The following is a 14,289-nucleotide window of genomic DNA, read 5'->3' as shown; positions in this document are numbered from 1 at the left end:
TAAACTCACACCATACATGCCTGATGGCATCTGCAAATTGTGGAGGATCAGGCTTCTACCGATCGAAAGTATGCGCAATACCAATACGCGATGCTCCAAGCACTTATCAAATCATTAGAAATGAAAATGGTGATTTTGAGCAAAGTGATGGTCGGAAGAGAATGAAACGACTATAATTTTCTCTGCATGGAATCAATGGATCGAATTATACAAACGGAGCTCAATCAACTTTAGGTAGGTTCCAATGCTGAAGACATGAATGCCCAAGCTCTAGAGCCCAGGAATGCAGTGAATGAGAGTTTGATAGATCTGCTGACAACTCTGACTGATTTGAGATCTGTGTAAGGGTGATGTCCCGAGATATCAAACGCAATAAAGTCAGATCTTTGAACAAAACAAATTAGGACCTCATATAACATAGCAAAATATGATTGAACATTTGTACCTGTTCTGGTAGCCCAGCCTCGATGCAGCCGCGACAAAACGAACGTTTGGCTGATTAGGTAGATGTCATCTAACAGCTGATATGATGGTGAGAGTAAGAGAGGAAATGCAAGCGAGGGAGAAGAATATACGTTGAAGTACAGCGACTATAAACAGACGATCAGGAGAACTGTCAAACGTAACACATGGCGGTACTCTTCTTATAGGACTCTATACACGGAGAAACACGTTTACTCATTAATGGGTACTTTTTCTTTGCTATCTCTGTCTCTCTGCTGAAAAATTTACCCATTTTGGGAGAATAAGTGGATCTACTCATTTAAATGAGTAAATCCACTTATTCTTCCAAAATGGGTGAATTTTTCAGCAGAGAGAAAGAGATAGCAGAGAAAAAGTACCCATTAATGAGTAAACGATTTTTACCGGGTACGTTGAAGAGGTAGAGTAGAAAAACAAAAACAAATGGCCGAATTTAGTAAAGTGGTTTAATAGCAGAAAGAAGAAGAAAATTATAAGAAAAGAATTGAATTGTGGCTTGGATAGAGAAAGAAGTTCTGGTTAGAGTGAATTTACGTGGGGTCTGGTCTGGTAAGTAGGTTGAAATGCGAACATAGTAAAGTAACACTATCATAAACAGCTGACGGAGGACAGTGCAGTGCACTATGGTCCAGGATACAGATTTACGCGGAAAGATGCATTTTACGCCAAAACTATATTTTTAAGAAAAAAACTGTTGTTCTACAAAAAATATTAAGGCCATCATTATGGTGCTACCAAAAAATAGGGTTTTATATTAGAAAATATTTTTTTATTTCTCGGGACATTGACATGTTATTTTCTACAAAGTTGTAGCGCAGCTTATTCCAATCAATTTTGTTAAAAAAAACTTTTTCTGTAGCTCTTAAGTTGGCTGATTTAGGGCAATTTTACCTAATTGGATTAGGTTGTATCTCAAAAAAACAGTATTTTTAATCTACTTTTTTTGTTTTAGATTTCTCGAAAAAGTCGTCTTCAGGTGACTTTTAGAACTAAAAAAATGCAACTTTTGATAGGTAAATATGCTCAATATCTTTCTCCGATCAAAAGTTATAATCGTTTTTCTGTCAAAATTACATTTTTTTCATAAGTTGATATCTCCGGTTAGGGCAGACCAAAAAAATATATTCACACGGAATTTGAAAGGGAAATTTATATTCTTTATTATGTCAAAAAATTTAGGATATGTTATTTTTTATCTAAAGTTTTACCAATTTTACTAAAATCATGATATAACTCGACAAAGAAAGAAGATACAGACGATATTCTTATAGCAAAACACGCGTTTTGAAAAGCCCCAAAAGTCTTCAGAAGGTGATATTTGTGAGAAATGAAAAATAAAAAAATCTACAGCTTTAACACTTTTTATAAGTTTTATCATTATCATCGTATTGTAGATTTACGAGAAAAGATGCATTTTCGGCCTAAAGCATACTTTTAAGAAAAAAAAGTTCTACAAAGTTGTTCTGGATACTTGGGCCCTTATTGTAGAGTTACCGAAAAATAGAGTGGGCCATTTTATAAAAATGTGAAATTTTTATTTTTTTTTATTTTGCGGAATATTGACATAAAATGTTCTACAAAGTTGTAGCGCAGCTTTTTCCAACCAATTTTGCTACCGTCGTCGGGGGTGACAATGGGTCAAATGGGGGTGAGAATGAGTCACTGTTTCAACCACGTTGAATGCTTGTAGAATAGATTAAATGTAGCTGAGGGCAAAAAGACTAAATTATAAGAGACCTTTTTAATCGATTTTGCTCTACGACCTCCAGACTGCCAGTGAGAGCGATGACACATTCTCACCCCCCAGACCCATTGGCACCTCCGATGGCGGTATATAAACTTTTCATGTAGCTCTTAAGCTCACTTGTTTACAGAAATTTTACTTACCAGGATTAGGGTGTCCCTCAAAAAACAATATTTATGATCTGCTCATTTCATTTTTTATTTTCACAGATGTCACCTTCTGAATACTTTTGGGGCTTTTCAAAACGCGTGTTTTGCTATAAGAATATCGTCTGTATCTTCTTCCGTTGTCGAGTTATATCAATTTATTTGAAAAAAAAACATGATTTTAGTGAAATTGGTAAAACTTGAGATAAAAAAATAACATATCCCCAATTTTTTGACATAATAAAGAATATGAATTTCTCTTTCAAATACCGTGTAAATATATTTTTTTGGTCTGCCCTAACCGGAGATATCAACTTATGAAAAAAATGTAATTTTGACAGAAAAATTAATATAACTTTTGATCGGGAGAATATATTGAGCATATTTACCCATCAAAAGTTGCATTTTTTTGAGCTCTAAAAGTCACCTGAAGACGACTTTTTCGAGAAATCTAAAACAAAAAAAGTAGATTAAAAATACTGTTTTTTTGAGGTACACCCTAATTCAATTAGGTAAAATTGCTCTAAATCAGCCAACTTAAGAGCTACAGAAAAAGTTTTTTTTTAGCAAAATTGATTGGAATAAGCTGCGCTACAACTTTGTCCAACATAACTTGTCAATATTCCGAGTAATAAAAATATTTTCTAATTTTTCATATGATGGGCCACCCTATTTTTTGGTAGCACCATAATGGTGGCCTTACTATTTCGAACAACTTTGTAGAACAACAGTTTTTTCTAAAAAATATAGTTTTGGGGTAAAATGCATCTTTCCGCGTAAATCTGTATCTTGTGCAGTGGTGCTCGAACGATCGCCGACAGCCCATGGACTAGTAAGACGACGATCAGACGAACGACACAGAAAGCGAGTAGCACAGACAGGTAAATACTGTACACGCTAAAAATAGACTAGGGAAATTAATTGATAGAAAAATAGTCTAAGAGGACGATTGAGATGGAAGTCAAAGGAGGAAATTTGTAAAATAAAATTTATAATTCTTACTATAATCAAAATCAAATCAAACTTTCACAGATTGGACATCCCTTTGGTTGATTACTGAAAACGGTTTCGTTTTTCATATTCGACAGTCCGAACAGTACCGATGCATGGTCAAAATCCAAAAGCCTTTTTGTTGAAGCCGAAACAGATTTTGGGGCGCGCCTTTTTCTCGAAGGGTATAAATCGCGGTAAGCTAAAGTGGTTTAACATCAAGTTTGAGAAATCTATATACATAGAAATGAATTTATGTCTGTCTGACCCTTATAGATTCGGTAACTGCAGAACCGATCGGCGTATAAATTTGTATTCAGAGGTTTTTGGGCTCTGGGGAGGTTCTTCAGATACTAGTTTAACACTTTTACCCTCTTTGGGGGTTTGTATTAGTCTCTCCAGCATAATTTGAGAACTAACCGAGCAAATGGAATCAAATTTGGCATGTGGATATTTTTAGAGACAGTAATGTTTTGTATGGACTCGAGACCCCTTCCCTTTTTGGAAGGGATAGGTCTCATAAAAATCTTTCTGTCTGTCTGACCCTTATAGACTCGGATACTGCTGAACCGCCCAGTGTGAAAATTTGTATGCAGAGATTTTTGGAACTGGGGAAGGTTCTTAAGATAGTTCGAGACCCCTCCACGCTCTAGGGGGTGGGTGGACACACATCAAGTGAAACACAAATATCTGCATAATTCGAGAATTAATCAAGCAAATGAAACCAAATTTGGCATGTAAATGTTTTAAGACAAAAAATGTTTCTCTGATGGTTCGAGTCCCATCCCCGCTCTAAAAAGGGGGACTCACATACAAATTAATCGTACATTTTTGAAAAACTCGGAAATTAATCAAGCAAATTGAACCAAGTTTGGTATGTGCAGGTTTTTGAAGACACGAAATGTTTTTATGATGGTTTGAGACCCATTCCTGTTCAAGGGAGAGATCCATTCCTGCTCTAGAAGGGGGTCTTCCAATACAACAGGAACACGAATATCTGTATAACTCGAGAGTTAATCAAGCAAATGAAACCAAATTCGGAAAGCAGAGGTTTTGAGGAGAAGAAATGTTTTCTATGATGGTTTGAGATTTCTTCCTGCTCAAGGGAGAAGGGAGAGGGGTCCTATACAAATATACAAAAAAACGCCAATTTTTGCATAACTCGATAACTCGACGTTTGAAATCGAATCACAGAGCAAACGGTAAAACTTAAATCTTGACCAGCAAAAATTTGTGGTACACACTTAAAATAAATCACCGAATTCGGTGAAATTTTACCGAAATCTCAACAGCAGAACTGTTCGGTAAATCATTTTACTGATTTTCGTTGATTTTGACAGTTGAGCAATGGAAAAATTACAAAAAACTGTAAAATGATTACCGAACAGTTCTGCTGTTGAGATTTCTGTAAAATTTACCGAATACTGTGAAATGAGTTAAGTGTGTAACTAATTAATTTTGGGTTAAATGACGGGCTAGCTTGTATTTGAATAAAAACCGAAGAGAAGAAAGGCATTCAGTAAACAAAGGGCAATGCTCGCAATGCTAAAGATCCTAACCCAGCGCATATATTAGTTCGATATTCACGTGTCCAAAGATTGTTTAGGAACACTTTTTTTATATTTATTAGCGAGATTTTCAGCCTGAGACAGGTTCTTCTCGTATAGATTTGAATTTTAAGTATGTATCGCAGTGATTTGGAAGCTCTTGTTTATAAACTTAAGCTGAAATCGAATGTTTAAATATTTTAATGAATAATAAAAAATCTTCATATAAACTCATCTGTTCGACGTTTAAATGCATTCAAATATGATTTGTACAATATGCTTTTTTCTCGAAATTGTAAGAATTTGCTAAATGCTCTGACATGTACGTAATCCTAAACCTAATCACAGAAAGTTGAGAATAATAGTGCGGAAATGGCCTACAATTTTTCGTCTATGATGTTTCTCATGGTGTCTTTCCATAACGAGACGAAAAGGCCGGTCGTCAACGGTAATGAAAATGCGCCATACCCATACATGATTTATTCATTTGACCCAGCGGTTTCTTTAAAAAGATTGCAGTGCCGTAAATCTGAATTTACGACACAAATTACGTCGACGTGCTGTTCATTAAGTCGCACGTTGTTGGAAGCAGTCCTTATACGCAGCGATAGAAGGACGTCGTTGCGGAAAATTTCCGCGAAAGTGCAGACATCCTTGTTCCGACAGACCTTTAAACTACTAATAAACATAATAAGACTGTATCAAAATACTAACGACCCTGCGTTAAAAACAATACGACGCAAAATGTAATTATGGAATTTTACTACTTTGGGGAACAATGTACCAAAAACGGAACGCATTTGAATCTAACCAGATTTGATGTGTTGAAGCCCTAAACATTTGTATAAACACTTGGCAAAAAAATGATAGATGTTTGCATGAATATTGCATTACAAGCATGAATGATCGTAGGGTCTTTACTCAGGTTTTGAAAGATCCTTCAACAGAATATTGTATTAAAATCTGACAACCACTGGGTAAATCCTTTTAGAAACATAAAAGAAGTATTTGAAAATCACCAAAAATAAAAAAAACTTTCGGAAATGTTCTCCTATAGTTTGATCAATTGCATAAAAACTTCGTTCAGTATTCTTGGGAAGATCCATAAAGTACGTCACGCGTTGGCGATTTTCAACCCCCCTTCCCCCTTCGTCACGTTTTTTGTAACAAACCCCCAAAATTTTTGTATGGATCGTCACGCTGCTCAAAACCCCCCCTCCCCCCTAGAGGCGTGACGTACTTTGTGGACGGCCCCCTTCGACAGTGCTATGATCGAAATATAACTACCTGGTGTCGTATCGCGGCAATCCCCCAGCCGGCACTCCATTCCCAAATGGCACCGAAAAGTGGCATTCTCCTTGGCGGCGGTAGCCCCCGGCAGGAACATACTCAGCACGGCAATGTCTTCATTGTTATCTTTGGCCCGCTTAATCCGCTCACCACCGACGGTTTTGGTCTTGAGCCTCAACCGGTCGAAATCCGTCGACAAAATATCTGTCGCCATGGTGCACACTTATTCAAATTTTTACGTTGCTCAAATCTTTACACTGCGGGACGCCCACAACACCCGGGAAGCCCTATTGCATAAGCGCAATCCGATACTTTTCACTTTACACTGACTGCACCACGTGATCAAATGGTGATAGATACTCAAATTATTTCCCAATAAACCCTCTAATGGAGGATCCACGTTTTCTTTTTCAATAACAGTAACGTTCGGTTCTCTTATTCACACGCGCGCTGCGTTCCTGTCAAAATATCGATCCGGCGCCACCGAAACCGTTGCAACTTTACGCGACCTGGACAACCGTGGAGCGTTTCAAAACCGACAATTTCGCACCGAGTAAGCTCTTAGCACCGCAGCCGCCGAAGTAATCCAATCAAAAGTTCATTCATAACTGAAACCGACGACCAGCACCAGTGTTATTCTTATTGTGTGGTGAAACGTGTTTCTCTCTGCCGGGTAGGCCGTCTGGCCAAACTGCTTGCTTGCTAGTCGTCGTCGTCGTCGTCATCGTGAGGTTATGCGCTGCTGTAGAGCTGCTGCGGGCTGTGTAAGAGGTATCCTGCCTAATGCCTTCCAGCTTCGTCAGCGCCTTCCGTTGTGGATCGAGATGCAGCCAGCAAAGCTCTCGCGAACAAGAAGGAAAGCTCGCTTCGTGTGTTCATACTTCAACGCGGCTGTTTTTGCCAGTCGCGATTGTGGGCATCTTCAGTCGGAAAACAAATTGCTCTTGAAATTTGAATAGTGTTTAACGCTCTATCAGGGACAATCAGGCATCGCATAATATTCAAACATCTGCTATAAAACTGTTATATCAGCTATGAACTCCGTCTCGTATCTGTTCCCTACCAGTTAGTCATAATAAAATTATATCAATATGTGTGACAAATAACAAAATCTGCAATAATTTTGTTATAAATTCTCGGTTTTAGATGAAGAAAAGAAAAATTCATGATACGATAATTATATAACGAATTGTGACATAATACATATAACAAATTTTGATATAATTAATACAAATTGCAATATTTGTAACATTTTTTCAATTTTTTTTAAAGTGTTTTTTTTATTATAAATATTTATTATATATATTATATAATTATATATTTATTACATAATTATAAATAAAGTTCATCACTGAATATTTGTAACACAACCAGTGATAACATAATTTATAATAATTGTTAATTTTTTTTATATTCTAACTACTAATGGTACATTTTTTTAACAACATCTTATATAAAAAAAATGCTGTAACAGAATAACAAGTTGTGATATAAATCTGTTACCATCTACAGATCGGGTCAGCAGTTGGCAATTTTTGGAAAAAGTTAAACTTTTTAATGATTTCTAAGAACGGAGCTAAATCTGATTGTTTGTGTTTCAACTGTTTCATGAGGTTTGCGTGTTTTGCTAAAATTTGGACAATAATAATATAACGTTGCATGAACAACCTCAATGATCGTTCTCGGTGGATTGCTTCGGGTATTAAATTGCAAGTCAAGTGTAATACGATATTCAGCATTAAATGGCAGTGGACCACGGAAAGAAATGCAACAGATGAGCACATTGGACAACGTCGGAAACGAATAAACAACTCTAATCAAAGCATGTTTAGATTTTGATTTCAACCTTTTTCGTACGAATATGGCTCATAGCTCGACAACTTTAGGTGTCTTCAGTATGTGTGCATGCAATAGAGATACACTTACTTTACGCCTCAACAACATTTGGACAGCTTTATTCCTAACTATCGAATGGAATTTGCTTACCCGGTTATGGCAACGATGAAGTGTCCACCAGATGCTGAATCATCAGTTGACTAGTCGTAACAACTTCTTGTTCCAAGTGCTTTCTTGTATGGATGCTCTTCATATATCAACGATAATCTGTTGCTTTTGAGTGCATTGCGTGTCGAGGCATCTGAGAAGATTAACAAACATGCAGCTACGGTGTTGAATTTAATGCAAAACAGGCGGCCGCAAAACAGGTATGCATGAATTTGCAAAATCCGAGTTATTAGTCATCATATTATTAAAAATGTTGTTTTCGTTTAGCTCAGAGACTCATTCTCAAATTCAAACTATTGCCACTGGAAACATTTCAGTTTGGTGTTATCACACCCAAGTGGAGAACGCAAATTGTTCCACAATCATGCAACAATTAAAAAAAAAACATTCGCTTGCGCGACGATTATGCAGATACTGCGTTAAATTAAATGCAGGTACTTGCTTATAAACAATGACGAAAGATAGGTATTGAACTTCGGATTTCATCAGGGCTGGTTTACGAGGCAAAAGTTATAAGTTATAATAAGATTTAACTATTGTGAAATAAATCGAGCAAGCAATCGATAAGGTGTTTTCACATCTTGGCAAGTTAATGGATAACCTTTTTTAACGGAACATGTCCACGTTTTGAGGCGGTTTCACTCATGTTGATAACCGGGCTTGCTATATACTTGCTATCGAAAAAAAAATCAATTCTTGTCAAGTTCAATTTACAAATTAATGGCTGCTGTTTGTAAAACTGGCACCAGACCTATTTGTATCCTCTTCCGCCATGAAGCACAATAGATCAAGAAAATTCAACAAAAAAAAAGACTGATAAATTTAAATAATTAGTGAATTTCTCAACAGGAGGTACCATCGATAAACTTTTGGATGTGTTTTTAAAACCGGATTAATGAAACAACCTGGCATAACCGATATAGAACTCTCTGAACGTTCTACATGAAAGAATAAATACAAAATGCTACAACTGCTCCTACCTTTTATTTTGGGTGTATAGGTTTGGCGCTTTTGAATATTCATGCGAATTCGGCGAGGATTTAGTTACAAGTGATTAATAATAAATATTTTTTGGATGTTTTGTGATCATACGGAATTTAATATTCGAAGAAAAGGCAGGGGGCGAACCTAAAACTTATTGGAACTTGTTAATGGATTATGGAACATTATTCATGCGATATGCCTTTCTAAATGGACATTCTAAAGTGACGTATATCTTTGATCCAATCTATTTTCTTCAAGATTCACGTTCTAGATTGCAAATTGCTTTTTGAGCGAACCGTAAAGCCAGGAATGTTTATTCAAAGCTCTTATTTAAAAAAAATATTTCCTTTCTTAGTAAGGCATGCCAATTGAACATTTTGACGTTCCTATTTGCGTGACCAACTTCTAGTTTGAATTGGTGGTCGGTTGTCGGCAACCCGACGTAGTTTTTTGACAGATAATAGATATAAATATTTTGACATACGTCATGAATGCACTATATATGCACGATCTATGCCTATGTATCGTCTAACACAGAAAACATTTCTTTATAAAGTGAACACCTATTCAGATGTTTTATTCGGTTATTTGTTTAGTGTTACAAAACGAAGTAAAACGATCGAAAAGGTAAATTTATTACGTATTTACAAAGTAAATTTAGTCTATTTTGTGATTCAATATTGAACGTAGTATTTTGGTTGTCGGCACTCAAACATGGTCTGGTGATTGATCAATTTTTGGCGAGACAAAGTTCGACAAATCAGCAAGTAAAAAATAAATCATGTGTTGGGGAAAATTTTATCAAAAAGTGCAAACCCAGCCCACACAAAGTCGCATATAACAAATAAGTATACAAGGCGGAGACGATATTGGCGCATGCCTGCATTTGACTGCATGCAAAGCGTACGTAAATGGCCTCCACTTTGTACACTTATTCGATATGACATGCGATCTTGTGTTTGCTGGGAAGAATTACATCAAAATTGCTGGAAATTATATAAAAATGAAACACCGAAAATTTTGAAACAATTAGCAACAACATTGTTGTCACTGTTAAAATTTGATCCCATATAGCAGCGGTGCTGTATCGCGTCAGCTACACCTAAGGTGGCAGCCCCATCATCGCGATGTAGGTAACGCGACCCCGGTAAGGTAGCTTACTGAAGCCTCTCAAATACCACGAAAAATGGAGATAGAAGAAAAAGAGAACGTTATTTTTGGCAACCGACCCGGCAACGAAATAAGGACTATGATTGGAAATTCGGTACCTGGAATGTCAGGACCCTAAATGAACCTGGACGAGTGAGCCTTCTGGCTCGTGAACTGCAGAAGGTTGGAGTGAACGTGGCTGCTATTCAAAAAGTCCGATGGCCTAGATCCGGAGAACGTGAATTCCGAGCCGTGGACCCCACGACCAATACTGCATTCAAGTATAACATCTATCAAAGTGGCGGTGTATAAGATTTGCATGGAGTTGGTTTCGTAGTGATGGGGAAGCAGATGCAGCGAGTGATGCGGTGGAAACCCATTAGTGAACAAATCTGTGTGTTGAGGGTACGGGGCGTTTACGCACTGACAAACGAGCAATCCGACGACGTGATGGACACGTTTTCTGAATGTCAAAGCCTATGGAAAATGCCCAAAGCATGACGTGAAAATTGTTCTCGGAGACGCTAACGCTCAGGTCGGTGGAGAGGACTTTTCCCGTCCCATAATCGGTAGAAAAGAGCCTTTACCCCGCTATCAAATGACAACGGCCTACGGCTAGTAAATTTTGCTGCTGCTAGAGGGATGGCCATCAGTAGCACCTACTTTGCACGAAAGAACATCCGAAAGCACACCTGGAGACACCCAAATGGTGAAACTTGCAACCAGATAGACCATGTTCTGGTGGATGGGCGCCATTTCTCGGATGTTATCGATGTGCGGACATTCAGAGGTCCGAACATTGACTCTGATCACTACCTCGTTGTCAGTAAAATTCGATCACGGTTGTCAACTGTATCGAACGAAAGATCACAGCGAACGATGCGTTACAATATCCAGCGATTGTCGGCGGAAGGAGTATCGGCTGAGTACCGCCAGAAGCTCGACGAACGGATAAGTGCAATCAACGTTAGCGACAACATCAACGATCTATGGAGTCGATCCATGGAGCGGTGACCACAACAGCACGGGAAGTCGTAGCCACTGCACAGAGGCGACCCAGGACGGGTTGGTTCGATGTGGAGTGCCAGAGAGTGACAGACGAGAAGAACGTTGCCAGAAGCCGGATGTTGGTGTCAGGTACCCGATCGAATAGAGATCGGTACAAGGAAGCAAGAGCAGCCGAAAAACGAACCCACCGCAGGAAGAAAAAAGAGTACGAAGAACAAGTGATTAGTGAGGCGCAGGAAAAAAATGGAGTAGAACGATATGCGGAGGTTTTATGAGTCTGTCAATGGCGTGCGGAGAAAGACAGCGCCATCTCCCGTCATGTGCAACGACCAACAAGGGAATTTGCTGACAGATAAAACTGAAGTGGCTGCCAGGTGGAAGCAACACTTCGAGACTTTGTTGAATGGAGGAAGTGACGGTACATCGGAGAACAGAATAAATATTAGCGACGATGGACAAGCTGTGGAATCACCTACACTAGATGAGGTTAAAAGCTGTCAAAGAGCTGAAAAACAATAAGGCTGCGGGAAGGACCAGCTCCCGGCTGAACTTCTCAAACATGGCAGTGAGCAGCTTTACGAAGTTCTGCACCATATTATGTCGAAAATATGGGAAGACGAGGAAATGCCTGCTAGCTGGTTGGACGGCCTCATTTGCCCTCTCTTTAAGAAAGGGCACAGACTGGAGTGCGCCAATTACCGAGGAATAACCCTCCTTAATTCGGCGTACAAAATTATGTCCCGTATTCTGTTGAGATTGAGATTGAGACCGCTTGAAGAGTCCTTCGTCGGCGAATACCAAGCAGGTTTTCGTGAGGGCCGATCAACGACGGATCAAATGTTTACCCTAAGACAAATCCTTGATAAATTCCGGGAGTACAACTTGCAGACACATCATCTGTTTATTGATTTCAAGGCGGCATACGATTCAGTGAAACGGAATGAATTATGGCAAATTATGCTTGAACATGGTTTTCCGGCGAAACTGATACGGCTGATTCGTATAACGTTGGACGGATCGAAATCAAGTGTAAGGGTTGCGGATGAAATATCGACGTCATTTGTTACCTTAGATGGATTAAAGCAGGGTGATGCACTCTCGAACCTACTGTTCAATATAGCGCTCGAGGGAGCGATTAGGAGAGCTGGTGTGCAAAGAAGCGGTACCTTCTTCTTATTGGCATTACATCCCCACACTGGGACAGAGCCGCCTCGCAGCTTAGTGTTCATGAAGCACTTCCACAGTTATTAACTGCGAGGTTTCTAAGCCAAGTTACCATTTTTGCATTCGTATATCATGAGGCTAACACGATGATACTTTTATGCCCAGGGAAGTCGAAATAATTTCCAATCCGAAAATTGTCTAGACCGGCACCGGGAATCGAACCCAGTCACCCTCAGCATGGTCTTGCTTTGTAGCCGCGCGTCTTACCGCACGGCTAAGGAGGGCCCCTCGCATATGCTCCTGGGATTTGCGGACGATATCGATATTATCGGAATTGACCGCCGTGCCGTGGAAGAGGCTTTTGCGCCTTTTAAGAGGGAGACAGCGAGGATTGGACTCACGATCAATACCAGCAAAACGAAGTACATGGTCGCTGGCAATCAACGTGGGTTCATTAGTGGTGGTGGTAGCGAAATAGTGCTGGATGGTGAAAAATTTGAAGTGGTAGAAGAATTTGTGTATCTTGGAACATTAGTGACGTGCGATAATGATGTTACCCGCGAGGTGAAAAGGCGTATTGCAGCTGCAAATAGGGCTTATTACAGACTTCGTAACCAGCTTAAGTCCCGTAGTCTGCAAACGAAAACAAAACTCGCGCTGTATACTACTCTGATTCTTCCGGTGGCTTTATACGGCCATGAGACATGGACGTTGAAGGAGGCTGATCGGAGAGCTCTCGGAGTGTTTGAGCGTAAGGTGCTGCGGACAATACTCGGCGGTAAACAGGAGAACGGTATCTGGCGGCGTCGCATGAATCACGAATTGTACCAGGTGTATAAAGGGCTGGATATTATTAAGCTTATACAACACGGCAGACTACGGTGGGCTGGTCACGTTGTTCGTATGCCGGAAGAACGACAAGCGAAGATAATATTTAGTAGAGAGCCCGGAAAAGGCCGCAGGCTTCGTGGAAGGCCGCGTACACGATGGCTTTTTGCAGTTGAAGAGGACCTGAGGGCGCTCAATGTTCAGGGCGACTTGAAACGATTGGCCCAGGATCGAGTCCAGTGGAGAAGGATACTCCATTCGGCGTAGGTTCATCGAAGAGCTGTAGCCCATCAAGTATCAAGTAAGTATAGCAGCGGTTCTCAACTTGGGGGAGTAGCCAATTTGAAAAAATCTTCAATGCAATCTGCCTAATCTAAACAAAATGTTGAATAATATGTTAGAAATATGCTTTTGAATTGAAATCTAGAATCTTAAGGTTCGGAAGCCTCCGTTTGAGAGGCATGAAGGCTTTTTTCAGAAAAGACTCATTTCAAGAAAGTTGGAAGCCTTCTTACAAAAAGCTCAGAAGCCTACTTTCGAGAGGCTCGGAAGGTTTTTTTCAAAAGGCTCGGAAAGCTCATTTCAAGAGGATCGAAAGCTTCTTTTCAAGAAGTTCGAAAGCCACCTTTCCTGAGGCTCGGAAGTCCCTTTCCAGGAAGCTTGGAAGTTTCCTTCCAAGAGACCCGGAAGCCTCGTTTTCAGAGGGTCAGAAGCCATTTTCAAAAAGCTCGGAAGGCTTGTTTCAAGAAAGTCGGAAGCTTTCTTACAAAAAGCTCGGAAGCCTACTTTCAAGGGGCTTGGAAGGTTACTTTTAAAAGGCTCGGATAGCTCCTTTCAAGAGGCTTGGAAGCCTCGTATCAATAGGATCGGAAGCCTTCTTTAAATTATCGGAAGCCTTGTTTTAAGAGGGTCGAAAGCCTTATTTCAAAAAGCTCGGAAGGCTCCTTTTAAG

At 39.5% G+C, this 14,289-nt stretch overlaps 1 protein-coding gene across 2 annotated transcripts in view; it reads right to left on the bottom strand.

The window, feature by feature from the left end:
• The window catches only part of LOC134204903 (four and a half LIM domains protein 2-like), an 84,155-nt gene that overhangs the window by 31,913 nt on the left and 37,953 nt on the right, over positions 1-14,289 (bottom strand). Inside the window, exon 1 of one of the 2 annotated variants that reach the window (XM_062679698.1) lies at positions 6,198-6,806. The exons of the other annotated variant lie outside the window; for it this stretch is intronic. Coding sequence (XP_062535682.1) covers positions 6,198-6,414 — 217 coding nt within the window. The 5' untranslated portion in view covers positions 6,415-6,806. Of the gene's footprint in view, positions 1-6,197; positions 6,807-14,289 lie in introns of those variants that run through there. 2 annotated transcript variants of the gene reach the window in all.

This window comes from Armigeres subalbatus, unplaced genomic scaffold (assembly GCF_024139115.2).
Source record: "Armigeres subalbatus isolate Guangzhou_Male unplaced genomic scaffold, GZ_Asu_2 Contig948, whole genome shotgun sequence".
In the NCBI taxonomy this organism is placed as follows: domain Eukaryota; kingdom Metazoa; phylum Arthropoda; class Insecta; order Diptera; family Culicidae; genus Armigeres; species Armigeres subalbatus.
The sequence above is the reverse complement of the archived record's forward strand: the minus strand, read 5'-3'. Positions and strand labels throughout refer to the sequence as shown.